At 37.2% G+C, this 27,679-nt stretch overlaps 2 protein-coding genes across 2 annotated transcripts; both read right to left on the reverse strand.

Moving 5' to 3' along the window:
* Nucleotides 1–497: 497 nt before the first annotated feature.
* Nucleotides 498–1,739, reverse strand: LOC112194101. Its single transcript, XM_024334358.2, has one exon. The coding sequence runs from the start codon at nucleotides 1,373–1,375 to the stop codon at nucleotides 512–514; it is 864 nt and encodes a 287-aa protein (XP_024190126.1). The 5' UTR covers nucleotides 1,376–1,739; the 3' UTR covers nucleotides 498–511.
* On the reverse strand, nucleotides 1,403–3,781 carry LOC112194102. Its single transcript, XM_024334359.1, has 3 exons — nucleotides 3,284–3,781; nucleotides 2,550–3,191; nucleotides 1,403–2,359 (listed from the first exon to the last, which is right to left on the reverse strand). Exons 1-3 carry the CDS (start codon nucleotides 3,779–3,781, stop codon nucleotides 1,403–1,405), a joined length of 2,097 nt encoding a protein of 698 aa, XP_024190127.1.
* Nucleotides 3,782–27,679: the final 23,898 nt, after the last annotated feature.

The raw sequence follows: 27,679 nt of genomic DNA on the forward strand, positions 1-27,679 counted from the left end.
TAGTTTTCCAGAGTTGTCTCCAGTAATGACGCAAAGGACCCCCAACAACCTCAGATGACGTAGAAGCCACATCCACCATCTTCAGGGAATTACAATAAACATGGTACCCACTCTTGACAGAGTACAAACCCTTCGTATCAAAATGCCACACTAGTCTATCCGTTGCATGCCGCAAGCTCAATGGAATAGAAGCAATTTTACTAACCTCCATCTCTTTGAATAATTCATTCATTATCTCTAGTAACCATTCTTTCTCATCTGCATCAATAATATCCACCACCTTCCAGTCCTCGGTACCTTCCATGGTAGGTGAAAACGGTCTAAACGAGCTGGGGAGAGGTAGCCATGGATCCCTCCACAGGGAGATCTTCGAACCATCACCAACCTGAAATCTAACCCCTTTCCTCAACACTTCCCTACCAGCCATAATGCTCCGCCACGTATATGATGCACCCTTCTTTAACTCAGCCTCCATGAATGGGCAATGAGGATAATATTTCGCTTTCAACAATTAAGCAATTAACGAATCCGGTCTATGAATGAGCCTCCACCCTTGTTTAGCTAGAAGAGCCAACTTGAAGCAATGCATATTTCGAAACCCCATACCTCCCTCCAACTTAGGCCTACACAACTTTTCCCACGAGAGCCAATGTATCCTCCTATCCCCTTCCGACCCTCCCCACCAAAAACGTGCCATAAGTTGGTGCATTTCATTACACATATGTTTAGGTAACTCAAAACAGCTCATGACATATGATGGAATAGCTTGAGCCACCGCTTTAATCATCACTTCCCTACCAGCCATTGAAAGAGTCTTTTCTCTCCACCCTTGAGTTCTACCCCGAATCTTTTCATTCAAGAATACAAAAGCATCCTCCTTGGAATAACTAATTTCAGTAGGCAACCCCAGGTATTTGTCATGCTTATCTACTCTTGTTACTCTAAGTATCGAAGCAAGCTCATCCTGGAACACTAACTCCACATTCTTACTAAAAGAGATACAACTTTTTTGGTAGTTCACCTGTTGCCCCGATGCAAACTCATAATCTTTGAGGATTCCCTTTAATGCAATACAGTCTGACACCTCTGCCTTGAAAAAAATAAAAGAGTCATCGGTAAAAAATAAGTGACTGATGCTCGGTGCTCCCCTACAGATTTCCACCCCATGCAAAGTATCCAACTCCTCAGCCTTGACAATTAACCGTGAAAGAACCTCTGTACAAAGAAGAAAAAGATAAGGTGATATGGCATCTCCTTGCCGTAAACCTCTAGAGGGAATAACACGTCCTCTAGGCTCCCCATTAACAATGAATGAATAAGAAACTGTACGTATACATCCCATAATCCAGCTGACCCAAACACCACAAAACCCCATTCTGACTAAAACCGCCTCCAAGAAATCTCACTCCACACGATCATATGCCTTGCTCATATCCAGCTTCAATGCATAATATCCCTTCTTACCACTTCTCCTTCTCTTCAAACAATGGGAAACCTCAAAAGCCAACAAAGAGTTATCTGAGATCAACCTTTCGGGTACGAAAGCACTCTGGTAAGGAGAAATTAAGTTGTTCAAAAAAGGCTTCAATCGGTTGGCCAGGGCTTTCGAACCAATTTTGTAAACAACGTTACAAAGACTGATAGGCCTAAACTGGCTCATATATTGCGGAGCTTCCACCTTTGGTATAAGAGCAATAACCGTACTGTTAACAGTCTTCAACTGGTCCACCGATCCAACCAACGACCTCACTGCCTCCACCACGTCCCCTCCAATCAACTCCCAAAAAGCCTGATAAAAACACGGGGCAAAACCATTAGGGCCAGGCGCCTTAGATGGATGCATAGCTTTAATGGCCCCAAAGATCTCATCCACACTATGCTCTCTGGTCAATGTGGCGTTATCATCTTCTGAGATCACCTGGGGCAAGACTTCTAGAATATTCTGGAAACATGTGGGTTGAGAAGAAGAAAAAAGCTTTTGAAAATAAGTTAGAACAATTCTCTCCAAGTCCTTATCCTCTGTACACCATGCACCGTCTTCGTCGAAAAGACCTAAAATAGTATTCTTCTTCTTTTGGTTACTCGCTCTTTGATGGAAAAATCTAGTATTCAAGTCTCCGTCTGACAACCAAAATATTTTAGCCCTATGCTTCCAAAAAGTCTGCTCACGACGAAGAAGAACATCTAATCTGGATTCGAGTTCCACTCTAACCATATCAGGGGGTGCAGAAAAGGAATTATCAAAGAATATCGCAAGCTGGGCTTTGACATTTTCAATCTCCCTCGTCAAATTCCCAAAGTGTTCTGCACTCCAGACTTCCAAGGCTGACCTTGTATTTTGCAGCCTGTTCCACAAAACCTGGAAAGGGTCACTCCCAGACGCACCATCCCACCCCACTCTAACAACTTCTCTACACGTCTCCTCTTTCAACCAAACCTCTTCAAACTTGAATTTTTTCTTCTTTTTTTTTCTTTTTCCGTTGGACCTGCTCTCTCACTTCTAGTACAATTGGAATATGATCTGACTTGGAAGGATTTAAATGTCTTACCAAAGAACCTGGAAACATATGCTTCCAAGTGTCCGTCCCCACAAACTTGTCCAACCTAATTTTAACTTCCTCACCACCTCTTTTACCTCTCCATGTAAACCTAGGTCCAACAAATTTAATATCCCCAAGGTTGCAAAACTCCAAAGCCTCTTGAAAACCTGCCATCTGTCTAGCACTTCGCAACACCCCTCCCATCTTATCTAACGCAGAGGAAATTTCATTGAAATCCCCCCCAATAATCCACGGCAAATTTCCGTGCAGACTCAATTGACGTAGCAACAACCAAGTCTTGTGACGATCTTCCAACTTAGGTTTACCATACAAACCTGTAAACTTCCACCTCTTCTGGTCGTTGTTCTCACCAACAACCACATCGATATGATTGTCCGAATAAGTTTGGAGCTCCACTTTCACATCATCTTTCCAAAGTAAGCAAAGTCCCCCCGCTCTACTCAAACCTTTTCCCTTCTTCTTTTTAACAAATCTACAATCCACCGCAAAAGCATTCCTCCACCCTAGCTGAACCTTAACCTCAGCCATCTCCACCGAAGTGCACCTCGTCTCGCTAAGAAAAATTAAATCGGGATGAATTAGGGACGCTATCCCTTTGAGCCCTGTCACTGTCCAGGGGTTCCCGAGCCCCTGGCAGTTCCAACACAAGACATTCATTGCTCGTGATGGGTCGTAACCGGACCCATCACGGATGAACGATTTCGAGTACGTCCCAAACTCACTCCTGACTTCTTTGTAGACCTACCACCAACCACGAACCTTTTGAGCCTACCACCACCCAGCTGGATTGTCTTCCCCCCCATGTTATCCTTCTGACACTTTGGCCTACTTGACTTCGAGGACAGCCCGGCCTGTTGCTGACCTCCTTTCACATTCCTTTCCCCACCAACAGACGACTCCACCTTCTTCTTCTGTTTACCAGTAGCTCTTTCTCTGGGCTTCTCAGCATTCTTTGGTCCAGAATGTCCATCCACAAATCCCATCTCCAGCCTACCAGGTATAAAGGTGACTAACGAGCTGGGTCGGAGTGTTTCATCCCCATAACTAGCAGTCTTTTCGTGATTTCCCAAAATTATCCCTGACATGTTCCCAGTAGGATTCACAGGCTGAACTGGCGGGATAACATTCTCAAAAACCTCCAAATTTGAAACTTCCCTATTAACCACTCTGTCTTCCTCGGAAATTCCCTTTTTCTTGCCATAATCAGAGTCAATTAGCATTAATGCGGTCAATAATTCAGGACTACAATGAATTTCCACATCCGGTAAATCAAGCTTCCCAACACCGGACTCCCCACCTAGGTCCGTCACCAGTCACCGCCGTTTCGGACCATGGCAGCCCTCCGCCTCGGCCATAGACAATGCACCATCCACTTCCATATCCCCTTCCCCAGTAGGCCTTCCGTCTTCTTCTAATTCTCTACGATCCCTCACCATTCTAGATAAAGGAAAGTCTGGCGCCGACATCATCCACCCTGTGCACTTAGCCCGGTGCAAACCAAACCTAGTTCCGCCTCCAAACACCGCAGCCTCTGCCTCCACCTTCCGTAGCTGCTCTTGTCTCTCCAGCCAAGCTTCTTTTCTCTCGGCATTCAGTAGCACATCATATGTGGGCTCGGTAATCTCTCCAGACACTCTGATAGGGCAGCTAGCCCCAGTGTGAGAGAGCAATCCACTATACAAGCAGAAGTGTGGCAACCGCTCGTATTCTAGATCATATAGCTTGTTCCCCGACCAGGCTGCCCCTGGAATAGTCACACCCTTCTTCAAAGGTGTTCTGACATCAATTCCAACACGGACCCTCAAGTACGTACCCAGACAACTTCCGTTCCTATCCTTCCCAGTTCTGACATACGTACCAACTTCCAGACCAATACCCTCCCCTGTAACCTCATCCATGTACAGAGGAGGAATCTCTCTGATTCGAATCCAGAAAAATTGCGTTTGTAGAGAAACTTTTAATGGATCCACTAATCCGTCAGTCACCTCTATCGCGAAAAGTGCCTTCTCAAACGACCACGGCGCACGCGATACCACCCACTTCAAATCAGATTCAAACGAAAATGAGAAGAGCAGTCTCTTCCTCCCCTCAAGTTGACACACAATTAATCGGGTTCTATCATTAGGATCATCTGGAACCCAGAGACCACGCAAAGTACTAATCAGCGATTCCATCCGATACTGCTTCTCCGTCATCAACTCACCAACCAGAAAGAAACGTTTAGGCTGCTGCTTTTGTTTCTTCTGTGGTAGAACCACTTCTACAACCTCCGAATCCGTGAGTGCAAGTTTCCGAGCCAATCCTCCAATTACTTCCTCCATGTTGATAAGATGACCGGTAACTAGATCCCAGCCCTTCTTGAAGAAAGAAGAGCAACAGGACATACGAGCAGTCACCCAAGCCTCTGTCACCGAGGACACAGACGTCTGACACCCACCAGGCTAACCCTAACTCTCCGCAGAATGCTCTAGAGAGAAGGGACCTCAACTTCCTAAATTAGGTGAATGACATACTGCATATATTTCTTAATTCCAATTATGTTTCTTTATTGTTAATATAAATATCTCTTTTGGTAATTTAACATACCCATAAAATGTGATGTTGGGTGTGTTAAAAAAGGGATGTGTATTTAGTATTTAGAGGTGTGTGAATAAAATTTGTCATACAAACTTCATGCATCTTTTGATAAAAAAAAATAAAATAAATAAATAAATAAAAATAAAAACTTCAGGCATCTGAAGCTTATCCAAAGATTTATCAAAACATGCATTATTACGAAGATTATTTGCCCATGCATTGACCTACACTACTAAAATGATTGTAACCATATTTGCTTTGATCTATGAAATCACAGTGCAAACAAAATAAGAAATGCTTATATCTATTTGCAGTAGAAAATTGAATATACTTGATCATGGTAAAGGGGAGCATTTAGAGCACCGACGTGCACTTGTACCAATATAAATAAACAGCTGAATAACATCAAGTTGACTTTTTAGTTATTAAGAAAAATGTTAACTATAAATATCATGGATTGAGATAATTTATTAGGTGTTAGTTCACTTGCACAGTCGATGCTGCCCTATTTTCCTCTTGCCCCATCACTCCCTCTTCTTACACACAAGTTTCAAAATTCAAAGAGTGGAATGATGCCATGCAAGAAGAACTTATTTCTCTCACACAAACTGAAACTTGGACTTTAGTTCCTTATCCCCGAACATGAATGTAGTTGGTTGTAAATGGGTTTACAAAATCATACATAACTCTGATGGATATGCGGACAAGTATAAAGCTCGTTTTGTTGCTAAGGGCTATCATCAGCAAGCCGACATCGACTTTCTTGAAACTTTTTCACCTGTAGCTAAGCCTAATACAGTCAGACTACTCTTTACCTTTGCAGTTCAGTTTTCATGGCCTATACTTCAAATTGACGTCAACAATGCCTTTCTTCATGGTCATCTAAAAGAGGAAGTGTACATGGAGCAACCTCATGATTTTAAAGTTTCATCTCCTACAGCTATGGTCTGCAAGCTTCAATGTTCTCTTTATGGCCTCAAACAGGCCCCTTGTGTTTGGCATGATGAATTATACAATTCATTACTTGATATTAGCTTCACACCATCTCCAAATGACACTTCTCTATTCTATCATACTACTGAAAATCATATCGCTTTCATGTTGGTCTATGTTGATGACATTTTAACCACAGCTTCCTCATCTTCTCTCTATGACACTATCATCAATCAAATCCAATCTCGGTTTCCCATCAAACAACCTACTCTAGTGTATTACTTCTTAGGTCTTGAAGTTCACCGCATTAAGGACAAGCTCTTTCTTTCAAAAATCAAGTATACTTTTTATATTTTACAAAAGTATGACATGATTAGTGCCAAACCCTGCAACACTCCAACTTCTTTCTCTAAGCTCAACATGTCAGGCACACCCCCGACTAATCCTACTGATTATAGATCACTTGTTGGTGCCGTCCAATATCTCACATGGACCAGGCCAGATATTTCCTTTGCTGCTGGTTAATTATGTCAGTTCATGCATTCTCCTCAGGACATCCACTTACAAGTTGCGAAACATGTTCTCCGTTATCTCAAAGGCACCTTTCATTACAGCCTTTAATTTTCAAAATGTAATCTTGTTTTACATGGCTATTCAGATGCTAACTAGGCAGGTTGCCCTATTGATCGTTATTCCATTAGTGGCAATTGCATTTTCCTTGGTCCAAATCTCATTTCTTGGTCTTCCAATAAACAAGACACTATTTCACGCTAGGGTTGTCAATTTCGACACGACCTGATAACACGACTCGAAACCCACATGAAATAAAGCGGGTCGGCAATGGGTCAACCCACCATGACCCATTTAATAAATGGGTCGGCCACAGATCAACCCACCAACACGAAGTAAACCTGTATAACCTGATTATATTATACTTCTTCTTGAAATATTGGACGTTAGGAGTATTTGATCATAGGATTAGATAATTTGAAATATTTTGCTTTATAATGATTGGATTTGATTAGTTATGAATTACATGTAATTATTTATATTCTCATCTTGTAGAGTTTTTAGTGAATTTAATCAATTTATGCATTTTTTTAGTTAAATGGGTCGCATTGTTAACCCTTAAATGAGTCATTTTGTCTAACACGACACGACCTATTTATTAAATCGGTTATGTGGGTAGAAAACGGGTAACCCGTTTAATAAATCGGTTTAGTTTAAATTTTTGACACGATTATTAAATGAGTTGGGTTTGGGTTTGTATCTTGTAACACGACAAATATCTTGACCTGACACGACCCATTGACAGCCCTATTTCATGCTCATCCATTGAGTATGAATACTGAGCATTAGCTCAAACAGCTGGCGAGGTTATCTAGATTTGCAAACTGCTATGAGAATATCACTTTTCTCTTCCTAAGGCACCCTGCATCTGGTGTGATAATATCAGTGCTCTTGCCCTTGCGCTTAATCCGGTCAATCACAGTAGAACAAAGCATATTGACATAGACTATCACTATGTCAGAACAATGGTACTTAGCAAGTTTTTGCAAGTCTCTTACTTATCCATAACTCAGCAACTAGTTGATATATTCACTAAATCACTCTCTAATGATCGTTTCTCTTTCTTATGTTGCAAGCTTTTGGTTCGTGCAACGCCTCTAAGCTTCAGGGGAGATATTGAACCTATGCAAGGATCATGCACAGTAGACCATACCCTACAGCAGAACTCTATAAAACCATATACATGCTCACAATTATATGCATACAAGCTTGACAGTAATCACATAAGAATCAAGACTTACCTTCAGCAATTACTGGCATGGATTCCATCTCTACAACTGCACAACAACAATCACTAGAATATAGCCTTTTGTTGCTTGCCAACCTTGCTTCTCAATGGACAAAACTAATGCACTAATCGTCGGTGGCAACATGGACCAGTTAATCTTATTTATATAGGTGACTTAACCCTTAAGAAGCTTCCCATTAAAACATCCTTTATCGGATAGGTTTCCTAGTTAGATTCTTAATGTAACACTTCATTGTAGTCTTTCTTGCAGACCAAGAACTGGATTACTTACCTTAATGAATTGATACACTATTTCATTAAGTTACAAGTATTGATTTACAGTTTGTGTCCATGTTGAACTAGTTTTGACATTAAGCTAAGGACTAAATACTGTTTAGTCCTTGGACTTTTGATCAAAAAACATTTCAGTCCCTGACCTTCTAATTTCACATGTTTAGTCCTTATACTTCAAAATTTCAGACTAATAGGTCATTTCAGTCTAAAACTTCTGTTAAGTAGTTGAGGTGGCAATTTTTCGACATCAAAATGTCTATTATGCTCTTAGTTCTTTTTTTTTTAAATAATTTTTTTTCTCATTTTTCTGTTTTTTTTTTTCTTCCTTTTTTATCCCTTCTTCTTCCTTCTTCAAGCTCCATGAAATCTCCGTCATCAACTTTCGCAACTTCAAACTCAATCCGGCATCTCTTCCCCAATCTACATCTACCTCCGCCTCATCATCTCCTGCCCAGATGACGTTCATGAGCAGAGTCATCTCCACTATCAATCAAAAATTCTAATTGATACAAATAACTGAAAAAGTATTGCAGAAAGATACAAAACAGATTTCATCTCATATACAAGGCAAAACAGATGCAATTAATTCAAACCAAGCTTGAAGAAAGTCGAACCCAGAAATCAAAGAGAGAAAGACGAGGAGCTTTTCATCAACAGCAGCTTCGTCAGCAACGAACCTACCTCTGTTCTTCATGTGAGAAGAAGCCCGAGCCCACCCACTTCGGCATCCACTCTCTCCTCCTCCTCAAACGCGGGGGCGACAATCCAACTTCTAACCAAGATCAAAACTTGACCACTCAAATCACAATCAAACAACAAAACCAAATCACACATTGCACAAGAACTCACCGGAGAATAGAGGCGCCGGCCTCGAAGAACTCGCCGGAGGTACAAATCGAGAAGCAAAACGCCGCTGTATTTCCAGACTCGATCTGAGCGAATGCCATCAAGTCCCAGCCGGTTGCATTTCAATCTGGGTTTTTGATCAAGAAGATTGATATGGGTCTCGATCTTCAAGTGCTTCCGCAAAAACACCAAGTCTACAAATTTGTAAAATCTGGCAATCTCCTGGTAATTTTTCTACTTCTCTGTCCTTTCCTTGCATCCATGTTCTTCGTCTCACCAATTCGAAGCTGTCGGTGTTGAGGATTCGAAGGTTGAGCTTGAAGGAGGTGGGATCGATGGAGATAAGGTCGAAGCTAGGCGGGTTCCTTGGGCTTTGAGGGGAGGTGAGATCGATCAGTGGCTTAGAGTTTGGGGCGGCGAGATTTGAGGGGTTGAGAGAGAGAAGTCACGATAAGTGAAAGAAAAAAGAAAAAAAAAGAGAAAAAAAAGAAAAAAGAAAAAAGAAATTAAGGAAAAAAAAGGAATGTGAGGGTATAATAGACTTTTTTATGCAGACAAATTGACACGTCAGCAATATAACGGTGTTTTTTTACGGAGAGTAACGGAATGGATCTATTGGTCCAAATTATAAAAGCACAAGGACTAAACGTGTGAAATTAGAAAGTCAGGGACTGAAGTGTTTTTTGGTCAAAAGCTCAAGGACTAAACAGTATTTAATTCTTAAGCTAATTATCAATTTACTATATGTTAATGTGTGACAAGTCCATATTGATTCTAACAATCTCCCCCTTGGACTGACACATATTAAGCTTGATAATTTGCACCAGAAAATGTCAGAAACTACTCAACTTACTGTAGTGTGCGCCAGACAACAAAATCAAACCAAAAATCCATTCCAACATGGTCAGATCACAGTTACTTATGCAGAGCAAGAAACAGTATACATTTTAACAAAAATGTAGAGTTTCAAAACCACAAACATCAGCTCATGCAATCCACATATGTCAAACTAGAAGTGATACAATATATGTTAATGTGTATCAACAAGTAAACATATATTAGGTCCTTATTTATGTTTCTAAAACCAGAAACTCAAGCAAAATTTTCTGAACACTAATGGCTTAAAATTATTGCTTGAACCTTAACATTATGCTATACATGATTTAAGCCATCTGATAGCAAGTATAACTTTAAGTACAAAATCGACAATTTTCAGAACATTTAATAAAAGCTGCAGCAATAACCAAAGTCGGAAAACACCTCAAAATTTTTTATTGATAATAATAAACTGCCATTACAAATAAGTTGTGATAAATAAAGTCAAAAGATCACAACTGAAAATACAAGAACTCAAAAACCTTAGAAATTTAAATTGCTCCAACTGGACTAACTCTCTTCTAAACCTAAGCATCTAAATTAGCTAAAAATTCCAATGCTTGCTGTATGCTTCTGGAATGCAGCCACTGACAATGCCTTGGTGAAAGGATCTGCTAGCTGTGAATTTGTGTCAATACTCAAAACAGCTATTTTACCATGCTTTACTCTTTCTCTTATACAGTAATACTTTAGATCAATATGCTTGGAATTATTTGATCTTTTACTGTTCTTGCTAAAGAAAATTGCAACCTCATTGTCACAATAAATCACAAGTGTGCCAGCCACAATGTGACTCAATACTTTGGTTTGCATGAGAAAATTCATAATCCAAAGTCCTTCACACACAGACTCATAAACTGCAATAAATTCAGCTTGCATAGTAGAAGTTGAAACAAGAGTTTGCTTCATGGTTTTCCAAGCAATAGCACCTCCTGCAAGCATGAACACATATCCACAAGTCGACTTCTTAGAGTCTGAATAATTTCCTGCAAAATCAGAATATGAAAATCCAACAAGTTTCAGATCCTCCACTTGCCTATACACTAGCATGTAATTCTTGGTTCTCTACAGGTACCTCAACACTTTCTTCCCAGCTACCCAATGCTCATGGCCTGGATTGGATTGAAACCTTGATAAAATTCCTTCTGCAAAAGACAAGTCTGGCCTAATGCAGACTTGTGCATACATGAGACTTCCTACAAGTCTAGCATAAGGCTTTGACTCCATATTCTCCTTTTCAACATCATTATTGGGACTTTCCTTCTTGGTTAACTTATTTCCTTTAGACATGGGAACTTCTCCAGCTGCACACTTCTCCATACCAAATCTCTTTAAAATTTTGGTAACATAATTCTGTTGAGACAAACCAAGTAGTCTGTGTGCCCTATCTCTTTTAATTTCAATACCTAGTACATAGGATGCTTCTCCTAAGTCTTTCATATCAAAATTCTTTGACAAAAAATTCTTAGTGTCTTTGAGCAGTTTTAGGTTACTGCTAGCCAAGAGTATATCATCCACATAGAGAACTAGGAAAATAAAATTGTTCCCAACTGTCTTCAAATAAACACACTCATCAACAAGATTTTCTGTAAATATAAAAGTAGAAATCACATAATCAAATTTCTTGTACCACTGTCTAGAAGCTTGTTTTAGGCCATAAATTGATTTTCTTAACTTACACACTAATTTTTTACTTCCAGCTTGTACAAATCCTTCTGGCTGCCTCATAAAAATCACTTCATCTAGTTCACCATTCAAGAAGGTTGTTTTAACATCCATATGGTGCAGCTCCATATCAAAATGAGTCACTAAAGCCATGATTATCCTAAACGAGTCTTTTGGACTGGAGAAAAAGTCTCAGTAAAGTCAATGCCCTCCTTCTGTGTAAAACGCTTGGCAACTAATCTTGCTTTATGTCCCTCTACATTGCCATTTGCCTCTCTTTTGGTTTTGAAAACCCATTTACAACCTATAAGCTTCTGGTTGGGGTCAGGTTCAACTAATTCCCAAACTGCATGTTGACTCATGGAATTAATTTATGCTTCCATTGCTAGCTACCATTGATGAGATTCACTACTTTCAATGGCCTGATTAAATGTAGTTGGATCATTGTCCTCTGCACAGTCCATTTCAATTTCTGCTTCTTGCATATAAACAATGTAGTCACTCTCTTCCCCCCTATAAGTTGGTTTTCTTGCTCTCTGTGATCTTCTAGGCTGAGGATGTTCAGGATTAGGTTGAGCTACATGTACTTGATCAGTTATGTGGTTAGTTACTTGACCAGTTACAGTTACTTGGTCAGTTACGTGGTTTGTTACTTGACCAGTTACAGTTACTTGACCAGTTACAGGTACTTGATCAATTACTTGACCAGATACAGCTACTTGATCAGTTACTTGTTCAGTTACTCGACCAGTGACTTGATCAGTTACATATTGTTCTAAAGGCAATACTACACTTATATTCTCATCTGACATAATTTCCTCAAAATCTTAGGTTAAATCCTCAAGGTTTGTATTGTGAACTTTTTCACTTAGAAACTTTACTTGATATGTTTCAAAAATTCTAGGTGAATGATGAGTAGAATATAATTTATAGCTTTTAGATTTATCTGGATAACCTATAAAATTCTAGGACACCTGTTAAAGTGCTAGTACTGTTAGTGTTATTTTCAACAAGTAAAATTTCTTGTTGAGCCATTGAACAATTTTACTGTAAATAATCATTCATAATAACACCAGAACCAATTTGAACAGAATTTTTAGAAATAAGAATTCCATTACTATCCATAACAAGTCTATAACCAGATTTTACTAAAACTGAAACTGAAACCAAATTCCTTCTCATGGAAGGTGCATAAAAAACATTGTCCAGAACTAATAATTTTCCTAATCCTAAATCGAGCTTTAAGGTTCCAATAGCCTTGACTGCCACTCTCATGCCATTGCCCACACACAGGTTCACTTCATCACTTTTTGGGATTCTCCTCCTTATGAATCCCTGCAAGGAATTAGTAATATGAATAGGTGAGCCTGAATCTATCCACCAAGACTGTGGTTCAACATTTATAAGATTAATTTCTAAGGAAAAAACTGTATTAGAAAAAATCTTACCCTTTTTGGCTAACCAATTTTTATAGCCAGTGCAGTCCTTTTTCATGTGTCATACTCTTTTGCAAAAGTAACACTTGAACCTAAACGGTCTGTTTTCCTTGGCCACTGCAGCTGTTGAACTCATAGTTATGGCTTTGGTAGGCTTGAGCTTGTTTTGGGACATTTTTCTTTTAGGCTTCTCTATGAGGTTTATGGCTGTAGCAAGTTCATTTTCTTCTTTGATCCTAGCTTCTTCATCCACACAGATGGATATGAGTTCATCTAAAGTCCAGTTTCCCTTTTGAGAGTTGTAACTGGTCCTAAGATGACTAAAACTGTTATGGAAGGAATGTAGTGCATAATGCACCACCTGCTCATCCCTAACCCTCATCAAGAGCTCCCTGAGTTTGACATTTATATTGATCATCTCCATAATATGCTCTCTAACTCCCCCTGAACCCATGTACTTCAAATCATGAAACTCCTTGGTTAGCCTAGCTGCTTATGCTTTTTCACTTTCTTTAAACTTAGCACCTATCTGTTCCAAAAAATCTGATGCTAGTTCAGGCTCTTCTATACTTCCCCTGACAGTCTTAGACATAGATGTACGAATGAGGTTCTTAGCCATTCTATTGGATCTATGCCACTTCTTGTAAAGGTCAGTATCTTTCTTGGTGCTCTTTTCATTCAACTCTTCAGGCTTATCCTCAATAAAGCAATAGTTTATGTTCTCATGTATTCCAATATAATTTTCCACAGATTCTAGCCAAGCTCTATAGTTGGTTCCAGTTAACATCAAGACACTGTTCAAGTTCATGTAAGAGTTACTTAAGCAGCAAAACAAAATTCATGTGAGTTCTCAATTTGTAAATAAAATAACTTTAAGTTTTCTGTGTTTTATTATGCTTTTAGCAATCAAAACAAGAACAGTTCAAGAAAAACAATGCAAGAAAAGTTCATACAGAAAACCTAATCATCCATACTTGCATTCATGTCAGTCCATAACCAAAAATAAAAGCAACACTTTTGAGTAGAAGCATAACATCCTGGAGTTCTTTATCAATATGCCATGTTCAATGAAAACAAGTTATCCAAAGAAATTTATCCACATCTTTAGACAGAAGAAAAATTTCTAAGTATCCGTATTTATTTTCATCAAGCATGCATACTGTTGTTTTGTATTCTAAAACCATACTTGACCACTTCTTTGGAAGATAAAACTGAAGCACAGTTTTAAAACACAAAACACAATTTCAGTTTTGTTACTCGATCAGGTACAGTTACTTGATCAGTTACTTGGTCAGTTACTTGACCAGTTACTTGGTCAGGTACCTGATCAGTGTTTTCTGCCAACATCAATGAAGAATGCTTTGTGCATCATAATCACTTATGCCAACAGAAAACCACAAAACTGATGAGCTTTTAACTTTATATTCTACCCAGATTCATCCTTGTAAGAAAATTAAGCTCTTGTATCTGTCAACTTTAATAATGTGTAAACAATTTATGGGAGACTTTTGTTCTTCATGCAATTTTACACAATCACAGATACAATACCATATCATCAATCAATTCATCATGCATATTCAAGTACAATCAAAATTGTTTCGATTCCAAGAAACCACAGAACAATCAAGAAATTGTAAATTTCATCCGGTCACCATCTACTCTAGCCTAACGCACGCCGGGAATGCAACCAGGATTCTTGAGCAAAATCAAAAACTTAATTATCATGCTATGAATTGAAAACAATTTTCACAGAAAAACCTGTTTTTGCTTTTTCCCCAATTTGCTGCAAAAAATCTCAGCGGAAGCGTGAATTAGATAATCAGATGCAACAATCAACTTTATTGGCTTCTTGATTCACAGCAGTTGGGATTTTGAATCCCTCCTCGAGATGAAAACATCTCGCGCGTTTCCGAATCCAGTCCCAGACCTTCATCTTGATCAAAACTGACCGTTGTGATACAACAGTCACCTGTTCTTCATGTTTTGGTCGGGTTTGGGCTTGGATAGTCTGCGTGCTGTAACTGGGCCTTCAGCAATTAACTTACCTTGATCAGGTACCTGATCAGTTACTTGGTCAGTTACCTGCTCAGTTACTTGACCTATAAAGCAAAACCCTTTTTATTTTTATTTTGGGAGAAATATCATTTTGGTCATCGAACTATGGCTCGCTCGACACTTTGGTCATGCAACTTTTAAAAAATTCATTTTGGTCATCGAACTATATCACCGTATATCACTTTGGTCATTCCGTCAGTTTTCTCTGTTAACTCCAGGGGTATTTTGGAGATGAAATGTTTTACCCGCCATTTTTATAACTTAATCCAATTTTCCCCGCCTAAACATAAAACTCCATCCAATTTTGCCAACTTTTCCTTCCTTTTATTCATGCATTCATCATCAATAATCAAAGCATGCAACAAAGAAAAATATTCGAGTCAGAGAATGATTCAAAGTGAGGGAATATAAGAGGAAGAAAAATATTGATTTAATAAATTGAGGAATTATAAAAGGAGGGAAAAGTTGGCAAAATTGGTTGAAGTTTTATGTTCAGGCGGGAAAAGTTGGATTAACTTATAAAAATGGCGAGTAAACCTTTAAATCTCCAAAATACCCTTGGAGTTAACAGAGAAAACAGACAGAATGACCAAAGTGATATGTGATGATATAGTTCGATGACCAAAATGAAGTTTTTAAAAGTTGGATGACCAAAGTGTCGAGCGAGCCATAATTCGATGAATAAAGTGATATTTCTGCCTTTTATTTTTTATGTTTGTTTTGCAAAGGGAAAATTTCGCAAACAGTACACCAAGTAAAGACCACTAATAACTGCTATACACAAAGTTTCAAACCAAACATTTCGGTACACGAAATCTGAAACTCGACCCACTATCAGTACACGACGTCAATTTTTGACACCAAAATGTCTATTATGCCCTCAGTTCTTTTTTTTTTAATAATTTTTTTTTCTGTTATTTTTTTTCCTTCGTTTATAAATGACTCGAGTCATTTTTTTTCTGTTAAGCCAGGTGAGGAAGGCGGCGTTGGAAGCGAGGGAGTGAGCCCGGAAGAAGGAAGAAGAAAGAGATAAAACGAAGGAAAAAAAATTAACAGAAAAAAAAATTATTAAAAAAAAAAAGAACTGAGGGCATAATGGACATTTTGGTGTCAAAAATTGACATCGTGTACTGATAGTGGGTCGAGTTTCAGATTTCATGTACCGAAATGTTTGGTTTGAAACTTTGTGTATAAGAATTATTAGTGGCATTTACTTGGTATACTGTTTACGAAATTTACCCTTTTGCAAAACCCTAAAACGATTTTCATGCCAAGAAAAAACTGAATTCATATTTGTGAGCCTATGCTTTGATACCAATTGTAAAACCATATACATGCTCACAATTATATGCATACAAGCTTGACAATAACCACATAAGAATCAAGACTTACCTTCAGCAATTACTGGCATGGATTCCATCTCTACAACTGCACAACAACAATAACTAGAAAACAGGCTGTTGCTTACCAACCTTGCTTCTCAATGGACAGAACTAATGCAATAATCGTCGGTGGTAACATGGACCAATTCATCTTATTTATATAGGTGACTTAACCCTCAAGAAGCTTCCCATTAAAGCATTCCTTATTAGATTAGGTTTCCTAGTTAGATTCTTAATGTAACACTTCATTGTAGTCTTTCTTGCAGACCAAGAACTGGATTACTTACCTTAATGAATTGATACACTCTTTCATTAAGTTACAAGTATTGATTTACAGTGTGTGTCCATGTTGAACTAGTTTTGACATTAAGCTAATTATCAATTTACTATATGTTAATGTGTGACAAATCCATGTTGATTCTAACAAACTCTACTGGTGACACACCAAATTAGCGCCAATACAAGCAAGGAAAACGCGATCAAAACCCCAAAGCATAAGCGACTCAGTTTGTTATTATAACCTTCTAGAAACCTGTACATTTCATTAACCATCGAGCTAATTTTTAGCTCATTCATTAATGTGCCTTCTATATATAAAGGAATCTGTAACTGTAACAAAGCATAATGAAATGAAGTAGATTTTTCTCAAGCTCAATTCTTCTCTCTCAATTTTTTGTTTCTCATTACAGAGCAGATTTTAACGAAGTCGGGGATATATTGACCCAAATTATTTCATTATTTGTTTAATGATTACAGAAGTAAGTTATGATTATATTTGAGGGGGGGGGGGGGGAGTTTTTTGTTGATAAATGAACCTTAACCCTAATGTATTACCTCGCTGCAAAGATGTGTTGAAAGAAAACATAAACTGCAGTGACAGATGAAACACAACGCAGCATTAGACACGATTCTAAAATCAACCTGCAACGATCAATTCAATTGACCACCAAAGACAGATGCCTCTACAACTTTGAAAACTGTATAAATTGTATTCATAACCATAAGTAGTTTTGAGTGCATTTCTTACAAATTTGTTGTCAATCACTCACATGCATGAATTTGAAAATCAGGGATAAGTTCAAAGTGGTTGTTTTTTTTTTCTTATACAAATTAGTTCAAAGTTGTTGTGCGCATACACCTTATTTTCAAAGTTTCTATTGGGAATTAATGAGGCTCCTCCTCCGTAAATCTTGTATTGATCATGATGTATTTTCTTGATTTGTAACGAATGAAAAAATATTTATTTATCTAAAGAAAAAAAAAATACCATTACGTAATTTGTCAATAACCTGATTGTAATATGCATGAAACTTATTTAATTATTGTTTTATTTTTCAAATAATAATAATAGTAGTAATAAATAATAATAATAATAATAATAATAATCTCTATACTATATTAATTTTTTTTTATTTAGCGGCATGGTAAATAGCAAAATAAAAATTTTAAATAAAAAAAATTTCAAAAATAAACTATCCATATCTGCAGTAACCATTCATCATTCAGATAACCTCCCACTAATAATAATAAAAATTTTACACATACAAAGCATTTAAGCATAAGACTATTAATAATAATGATTTTAGTTACACACAAGTAGTAGCCAATGCTAGAGCTCCATTTTCTTTTTCTTTTACATAATTTTTTAAGTAGTCTCAGGTAATGTCAAGTTGTCAAGTTGTCAACCATCCCCAAAATTCCAATAGGGCAACTTCAATCTATTTCTATCAGAATCCATGGGGTCCAAAATTCTCATTACAAGCGTGTAATATGCCTGCCACTAAAGCAATCCTCACCAAAATTCTCCAAAAGCACAAAAACACAAAAAAAAAAAAAAAAAAAAAACCTCTTTTGCTTCTCGATCGTATGCTCATGCATATATCAGCATGACGATTTGGGCATGCATGCAAAGGGAATCACTTTGTTTTCATGTTATTAATGAAACAACAACAAGAAGCTTTGGAGATCATGATGATATATATGAAAAAATTATGAATACAGAAACAAAGAAGAGCAAGATTGACTAGAAAGAGCAAACTCAACGTAGTGCCTTGGCTAAGTGGGATGAAAAAGGTAAAGCTTATCCAAAAAGGCGTCACCTTGGTTTTATTAGAACAATTTGTCAGAGAGTCGAGGTTTTGGGATAAGTATAGAAAATACATTAAAAGTGAAATATCAGAGTGGTATCAGGGCTTCTTCCATCTTTTTTATAAAGCTTTTTCCTTTTCTTTTCTTCCAAACCGTCTTTTAGAATCTGTTTTTCCTTTGATTAATGGTGGGGATAGGAAGAACCCTAGGACATGATTTATCTCCTAACGCCTGCTGCCCCGAAAAGACTACTTTGAATCGAGAAATGAATTTCTTCTAATAATGACAGATGTTCTTCATTGTCCTTGTGTCGACCAGGAGCATATAATGGGACAAGTGGAACACTGGTGAATTATTTGATGTGTTGAGAGCTTCTTTGGGAGGACTGCATGATTCATATAAATCATAGCAAATGTTCATACTCTGACAAATTAATACTACAAAATCATCATCACGGAAAACAAAAGCTATATTTATGAATCTTTGATGTCTCATTGTAGCATAAAAGTGTAGAGACTAGACACTTCTGCTAAATCAGCTTGGACGAGAGATTCAAACTGTTCTTAATATATATATATATATATATATATATATATATATATGAGGTTTATAAAAGTTTTTAAAATAAAAAATCTAATTGCCTTTCAATTATATCAAACAAATAGATAATTTTAGAGAAAATTAACATTATACTATTGGTTTGAATTCTGCAAATAAGTAATGCTAGATAAATCATATTTTCAGGTACCACATGCATCCCACTTTATGTGGCGGTTGATGTGGTATTAAACTCAAACTATTACATAATTTCATTAAATGACCTGACTGTGCTACATCAGCTGCCACATAAGGTGGAAACATGTGGTATTCAAAAGTGTGCTCCACCTAGCATTATTCTTCGGCAAAATACTTCAAATAGCCAATTCCGAATTACAATCATTTCTTTGATCTATAAGTATCATACAGAAGAATATCTTATTGTCAAACAAAAAAACACTCTACTTTAAAGAAATAAGACGTTAATGTTTTTTGTCAGCAAAAAGAATTCAAGTTATAAAAGATGAAAATGCTTATGGTGGTAAAAATTATAATTAAACACTGCTTAGCCTACTCTAAAGAGTTTACCTACCATTATTCTTCGGCAAAATACTCCAAATAGCCAATTCCGAACCACAGCCGTTTCTTTGATCTACAAGTATCAAAAAGAAGAAATATCTTATTGTCCCAAAAAAAAAAATTACTCTACTTTAATGGTGCGTTTGGATGAGAAAATTATGAAATCCATAGGAATTTATAAATGATGGAATCTTTAACTCCATCAATCTAAAATTCCATTAATTGCAATTTCTGTTGTTTGGTTGTAACCATTTAGGATTTCAAATGTGTAATAAATTAAGAGAGTTTAAAACAAATAAAAAAATAAAAAAAACCTTGTTTTGGAAATAAAAATTGAATACTGCAAGGGAATTCGTAAATGACACCTATTTTGGTGGAAATTGAAGTGGGAAATTTAAATGATGAATTCCTTCGTTTTTTGCCACAGAGAAATTTAAAATTTCTAGTTTGATAATGCCAAACGAGAGAATTAGCTTGTAGGAATTATGAAATCCTCACTTTCAATTAAATTCTATCATATTTTCTCTCATCCAAACACACTCTTAGTAAATTTTTGTCAGCAAAAAAGAGTTCAAGTTATAAAAGATGAAAACGCTTATGGGGGTAAATAATTAAACACTGCTTACCATTGCTTAAGTTGATTCCACGTAAAGGTATGGTGGCGTCATTTACGTCACCAATCACCATTGTGTTTTTGTGTGCCAAAATTACACCGACAAAGCCTGTTCTGGATTTCACCAATGCGAAGCAACTATGATTAATTAATTTAATTACACAACCTAAAATATAATTAACGATACCATGTTAGTATTTAGGACTTCGAGTAAAATCATAATAACATTTGACTTTCTCCCTTATCTCTTGAAATTCGATCTTGTAAGTCCATCAACCTTTTTATGCTTGCATTCTAAGCTCTTATCATTATGCATGAAACCAATTTGCAATCCACTAGTATGTTTTAAAATGAGGTTATAAAAATGTCTAAAAATTTGTGGGTTTATTTCGTTTTATTCCTTGCAAATCACGGTCTTCTAGATTTGCTATTATATGTTGCATGCAACACATTTAGTACTCTTTAATTAACAAAGTTGTCAACCTTTGAAGGCATTTGATTATACGCATCATTTTGATCATATGGGTTGGTAATGTGGACTTTACGCAGAAGAGGAAACCTATTTTGCAATCTAGAAGCCGGAATTGTAGAAAACAAAACTATGCTTTATTGGGGGTGTTGAAAGCACCCTATGACAGTACCCTTTTCCCCTCTAGAAGTCGAGGGTTCCCACAAGTACACAACTACGCTAAATCCTTGCTAATCTTTTTACTTTAGTGCATGCAATACAACGTGATAAAAAAGTTTCTGAAGTATAACACAGAGGATATTATCAAAATGAAATTTAGTGTTTTGAAGGTCGTTGCTCTCTTAAGTTTGGTCATTAACCAGTTCGAGTAATATATCTAGGGGCGGATTCAAGGGGTGGCAAACCTAAAAATTTTGAGATTCCATGGTTATATAACCTTATGCCCACAAAGTTGGTTGCAGAAATACTCCAAAAAGGGTAGAAAAGAGGAAGAAAATTCAATTCTTGGATTCGCCATTGAATAGTGAATATATTCATTTAATCTTAACTGCAGCAGGAGCACCAACAGGGAAAAGCACAATAAACTCTCATGTTAAATCTTATGTTTGATTTGTTAATTTTTTTTTTTTTTAAATTTCAGTGAAATTCACATATTAATTTCTACTAACGTGATAGTTTCAATGAAATGAAAATGTACATAAAAGCTTATCCATTTAGCAAATTAGTTAACTTGACCTCATAAAACTAATCGGGATTTATCCTTTCTTAATTCAATCTGTTTAGTTAAATAGTTTAAAGCAATCGATAAGCACTTATAAATTTTTAGTTGGATCACTTAAATAAATTCTCATTAGATAATACGATATGGAAACTCAAGCGAGTAAGCGTCTTCATGTCAAGTCCTTCCACTTAAACAGATGGAAAAATACAGCACAAAATGAAGTTTATTTGAGTGTTTCTTCATCCTCTATCGATCCGTATTTTTATTTTCACGTCTTTTGTTCACGTACTGCATAAATTTAAAATAAAAGCAAACATTGAAATAGTATCGAATCTCAGTTGGTAGTGATCAGTTCGTTTGTTCATATGCGAACCTCATACGATCATATTCCATCTCGCTCACCCTACTTTTTCGTCCCACCCCAATTAACCCTTGCGTGACAACTATTGCCTATAGCTAGAAGCACTGTTAGGCAATCACTCAATTTGAGGTCCATAAGTGTAAACCAAAACAGAGACCATGCCACAAGGAAGCCTATGAGAACCTTGTGGCGAATATATACGTATATGGTGGTGAGAGCTGGGAGGCATTGAGCGAGCTGCGAGCCATGCCATTCAGAGTCTCGAGTCTCATAAATATACATGGGTGCTGTTATTCGGAGTCTCGAGTCTCATAAATATACATGGGTGCTGTTATTCAAACCAGGAACCATTGCTTCCACTTGATCATATATCTCACTTGATTTGAAGCTCTGAAACCACGGTGCCAATTATGTTGGTGGGTCACCGGTCTTCTTCCACTCATTATTGCTAAACGCGGAGATGAAGCTGGATTTGGCGTCCTATATATTTCTAGCTATCTGAACCACCATATTTTACGTAGTACTGAAAACATTGATAGCTAAAGCAAGCAAGGTGCGTATTGCGACAGATTCTCGATTATTTGGGACTAGTTATTGCAATTCATGATTATGGTACGTACTCCTGAAATTTTCCAACTTTGTAATTTGGTCCCTCCAAAATTCAATGTTGACGTATACGGCTCCTATTAAATGTAGGATGTCAATAGTTACTATACATTGAGTGTTACAGCACAAAAATGTATACAAGCAAAACAGTATTTGAAAATGAGGATGTATGTATGTACAAGAAATGTTATTTGTATATCCTTAATTAGGTGACCTTATAAAGCGATCAGTGTTCAGTTCATGTGGCAAGTCATGTTGTAGTGTTTTAACATCTATCATCCCATTATAGTAATTGAATCTAAACAAGTATATGTGACTAAAATAAAAATGTGATTATTTTCCACTAAACTATATATGCTCCAACCTCAGATTGTTAGTGAAGATCAAATATTATGAAATTGCGCCAAAAAAAAAAAATTTCACAACGTTATAATATACTCCAAAACAAGATTCGTAGGTGAGATGAATTATCCGAAGATGAGATAAGTTTTGATCAGTAGTTATTCCATACGTTAAACTAGCTTTTACACTCCTTGCATGTAGGTCTTTTTCTACCATCATCGTCCAACGATTCTATAGCTTAAATGTAAAATTCAGAATTTCTAGCTTTGTTGATACCGCTGATTAAAGTTTCTCAATGTAGACGCTGCGTTTGACTAATAGGAGAGGGTAAGCTAGTCAGAAGAAGTGAACTCTTGCAGACATGAAATATATCGAAAGGAGGTAATAAAAAGGCGTTAGATTAGGAGAATTGTTGATTCTGGAATGCTCAACTTTATGCGAACACAGGCATGTGAGTGAAGGTGTCGGGGATCGTGACATGGTATTAGAGGTAAGCTAGAGCACTTGAATTAATTTATATATGCATTTCGTGTGTGAGAGGGATCGATCGAGATGAGAGTGAGAGGAGCTTAAGTTGCGTTTGGCCCTCGTTCCACGCCGAAAAAGAGGCTGCCAAAATTGGATTAGCTTCGAGTGCTTCCTTCTTCTTAATTCATATCATATTAGTGAGAGAGACTGAGATATTTGGTATGTGGCCAGAGATAGTTTTCCAGAGGGTTCAGTGTTTCTTGTTCTGAGACCATGTGGGACTCTAGCTCCACTTGCTTTTGAATTTGATTTTCTCAGCTTAATTCTTAATCTAAACTACTCCAAGCTGATAACCTTTTTCATTTACAATCTAAGCTCCACATGTTGGTGGTATCTATTTTAGTTAGAACAGATCTGACAGCAAATTAAGACATAAATTATTCATGATCGAAACCTGCTATGCCAGACTAACAGAAAAACCGTTGGGGTTTATATAAAATTCGGACCAGGATCATGGGTATGTTTACAGTCAGATTGAGCTCTTAATTAATTCTAGCTCTCTGATCTAGCTGATAATAATATGATTAACAAATTGATCTTAAACATGATTAGCTAATTAGACTAATTATTAATACGGAGCTACGTAGTCCATTAAACCTTAATGATGAAACTAACGTGCATGGATAAGTTCATATATATTGAGGAAATCCCTTAAATGCATCGTGATCTGCAAAAAGAAGTAAAGCTTTGTTCAACTATGAAATACTTGCGCGCGCGTGTGTGAGTGTGTATGTGTGTGTATATATATATATATATATATGATAATCTACAGTACATTAATGTACCGATACATCAAGTAGATTAGTTCAATACAGATGTAAACTAACTCAGTACATGGGTAGACATGCATGGAGTTAGAAAAAATAATAAGTTTTAGTTATATATATATATAAATACTAAAACTTATATATATATATATATATAACTAAAACTTATTATTTTTTCAATTCCATGAGAGAAAATTATTATACCAAAATTGAATGGTATTTCTTTTGCCAATTGTGAAATGAGATTATGGGTTTAAATTCTCTTTCTCCAAAAAAAATAAAAAAAATCTCCAACTCTTTGGCAGGTGGGAATAAGAATTACAAGAAACAATAGTAGCAGGGAGAAAATATCTATCATTATAACAAAATTGATCAATCGTGAAAGAATATATACAATTGTACACATGAAGCTACGTACGTACTTAGACAGTCTCAAGTCAAATATCCACTTGCATATATACAGTAATTCCGCTCATCTGATCTGAAAATTATTTAAGCACAGAAACTTGGATTGAACAGTCATTAACGTACATAATTAATTTGACTACTTGATACAAATGCTACATATATAACAAGTATGCAGACGCCACCTTTTTACCCATGTGGCCAAGTTCTCTGAAATGCATCTCGCCGAGCTTGTGCCACCTACAAGTTGCATCCATAGTGGTTAACTAGTTGTGGTCGTTAACTTGGATACCAAAAACTAGGACGATCGGAAGCTGATGATGAATAGGTTTTCATAATCCCAGATTCCCAGCTCTATATATATGAACTAGTAGTCTAGTACTCAATAACGGCGGCGGAGTCAAAGAAGTAAGTTGTCTACATGGCAACCTGAATAGTACGATAAGACTCGCAAGGGTTGACAATTCTATTTCAGCAAATTCCTCACGAATTAAAGGGAGAAAAGCAAAGGGAGTCGGGCATTAAGTCACATCAGCCCTGTTTCTCTCTTAGTAATATATAGTTGGAATCAAAACAATGGCCTAAATTTTTATTTTTAAAGTAGGTGATCGTGTATGTGTTTATGAAGTATATATATGATGGTGGAGATAATTAAGGTCGAACTCTTTGGTTAAATAAAATTTTCTTTTAACAATAAAAAAGTAAATTTTAATTTTGAACGAACAAATATTATATTATTATTTAGTAGACAATTTTTACCGCTCTAATTTGAAATTTGTGCATTAGAAAACAACTATTTCTTTTTTAGGGCTGACACTAGAAAACCACCTATATGAACACAACGTTCTTTCAAAATGCTAAATATGACTTTGAGGTCTGTCCATGGCTAGTTGCCCAGCTCTCACTTATCTTCTTTGAAGAAAATTGAATAATTGATGGCACACGCCGCACATCCTTTCTCCAATTCGAATTAAGGAACAACCAATGGTGGTGGTGAGAGGATTCGATCTCTAGCTTCCTATGAGCGCTATTTGATATGGGATCTCAGCATTCACCCAGTTGTTACTTCCCATCAATCTTTTCAGTGCCTCTCTATCTCATCTCGTCTCCTTCACAATAACAACTTGCATGTCCCGTCATGGGTGGAGCATGACCTAGCCTAGCTACAGCTACAGCTACGGCTACAACTACGGAATGCACCATTTGCACTTTGAATATTTATGTGGCTCTGAGAATCTAGCCCATTAACCAGTCCTCAGTTTGTGTCTCCCTCTCATTATCTTACAAGAGAAAAACACAATTTGGATTCTGAGCAGGGACTTACATTGTCAATATTAAGCACGGGCTCTGATGGATATATCGTAGCTAGGGCAAGATTGGGTGCTTGCGTGGGACCCGTAATCTTAAGTACAGGCATTGTCTATATTCATTGGGTCCATCTAAGATATCAAAAATATAATGGCCATTGTGATTTGTGAAGTAAATGCTTGCATACCACCCTCCCCAGCTTGACTGAGACCTTCACGTACCCTATCAAATGGCTCTGGCCCTTTGCTTAGCTGTTAAGGGATAATGGGGACAGCAACCCTCACCCTATCCTTATTCCTGGGTGTCGAGGGTCGAGGATGAGATGAGCTTACTCTTTCACCCCTGACTGGTGCGAGAGAGCTTCGAAGTCTGTGAGGGAAGCAAGGGGGGCAATTCTGGGACTCTATTACAGTGCGGCGAGGGTTGAATTCAGTTAACAGTTTGGACGGGAAGAAGACAGACATTCGAGGGGGACCCTCGTGCAGCTCACGTGCTCCCCGTATTAAGACAAGAGACAGCTGCCCAACAAACCATCCTCTTCTTGCACACCCTCCTGCACCTCACCTCCTTACCCATCTGCACCTTTCATGTGCTGCCACTTCAACACAGTCCCGATGAACCCCACGTGACCTTGTATTTAGGGTTTAGAGATAGGAGAGATTATTCAGAGCAACGCCGTGCACTTGCACCAACTGACCAACATAAATAAATGGTTAGATTGCATTAAATACACTTTTTGTTTATTAAAAATAAAGTTGATAATAAATATCAAGGGTTGAGATTATTTTATAAGGGTTGGGTCATTTACACCGTCGGTGCATAGAATAATTTTCATTAGAGATAGTAGTACTAGGGGTGGGCATGGTTCGGTGCAGATGGGTGTTAGACTAAAACTTCAACCGAACCGTTTCATTCGGTTGTGCTATATTTAAAACCGCAACCGCATTTTAAAAACCTACACCGCTTACTTCGGTTACACTCTTTTGCTATGAGGTGCGGATCGATTTAGGTTGTGTTCGATTTTTTTTTTCCACATATTTTTGACCAAAGTCGACAAATTTAGCTGTCCCAAAATGAGTAACTATTACTATCAAAATATCAACAAAATAAACCACTCATAATCTATTCACTAAATCAAGTAATGAACATTTCAAATAACCTGTTCATGACACCAACATCTCAAGTTCTCAACTAGACAAATAACATTAACAATCTGTCAAACCTGCAAATCAACTATCAAATATAAACAATTTACTCCAACTGTTTAACATTTCAAACCAAAAAGCAATTTCCAAAACTAAATCAAAGTTCCAACACTCATGATCAAACACTCACTGTCAAAATCGAAGAGGCAAAACCAAGTAAAGGAAAACAAACTGAATCCCAAAGCAATCAAACCAAAATCAAAAGCAATTCTCAAACAAAGAAACTGATGCTCTACTGAAATTGTCAAACTGATGCTCTCATGGTCAAAATCGAAGAAGCAAGCAAGTCTCCCTGCCGAAACATAAACAAAACTTCAAAATCGAAGCAAGCAACTCTCCCTACCGATTCCATCCAAAGACGAGATCAGACGACGTCCTCGGCGACTTTAGTAGACGTTCTCAGTCGAAGTTCGACGGCGTCTTCTGTCGGAGTTCGACGGCGTTCGACGTTGTGAGAAGTGAGAAGGGAGAACTGATAAAGTGAGAAGAGCAGCTGTCGAGAGAGATGAGGCTCGAAATGAGGGGCTAACTAAGTCAGCTAGGGTTTTCTCTCATTGAGAGCAATCCGATGCATATGAGAGTATGTGTAACATGTTTTGCACCAATAACAAATCGACAACCAATTAAAAATATTATTAATTTAAATAAAATAATATTTATTTTAATAAATATTAAATATGTGGGCGGTCAGTTTTTTTCGGTCGGTTCACAAGGTGAACCCGGTCCG

Source organism: Rosa chinensis, chromosome 3, assembly GCF_002994745.2.
Source record: "Rosa chinensis cultivar Old Blush chromosome 3, RchiOBHm-V2, whole genome shotgun sequence".
Classification (NCBI taxonomy): Eukaryota; Viridiplantae; Streptophyta; class Magnoliopsida; order Rosales; family Rosaceae; genus Rosa; species Rosa chinensis.

Bases quoted from the DNA above. Each gene is read 5' to 3' on its own strand.
- LOC112194101 (XM_024334358.2), bottom strand. From the start codon at position 1,375: ATGGGGTTTTGTGGTGTTTGGGTCAGCTGGATTATGGGATGTATACGT.
- LOC112194102 (XM_024334359.1), bottom strand. From the start codon at position 3,781: ATGCTAATTGACTCTGATTATGGCAAGAAAAAGGGAATTTCCGAGGAA. The intron at 3,192-3,283 runs GTGAGTTTGGGA...TGGAACTGCCAG, and splicing joins GGTCTACAAAGAAGTCAGGA to GGGCTCGGGAACCCCTGGAC. The intron at 2,360-2,549 runs GTAAGACATTTA...GACCCTTTCCAG, and splicing joins ATATGTTTCCAGGTTCTTTG to GTTTTGTGGAACAGGCTGCA.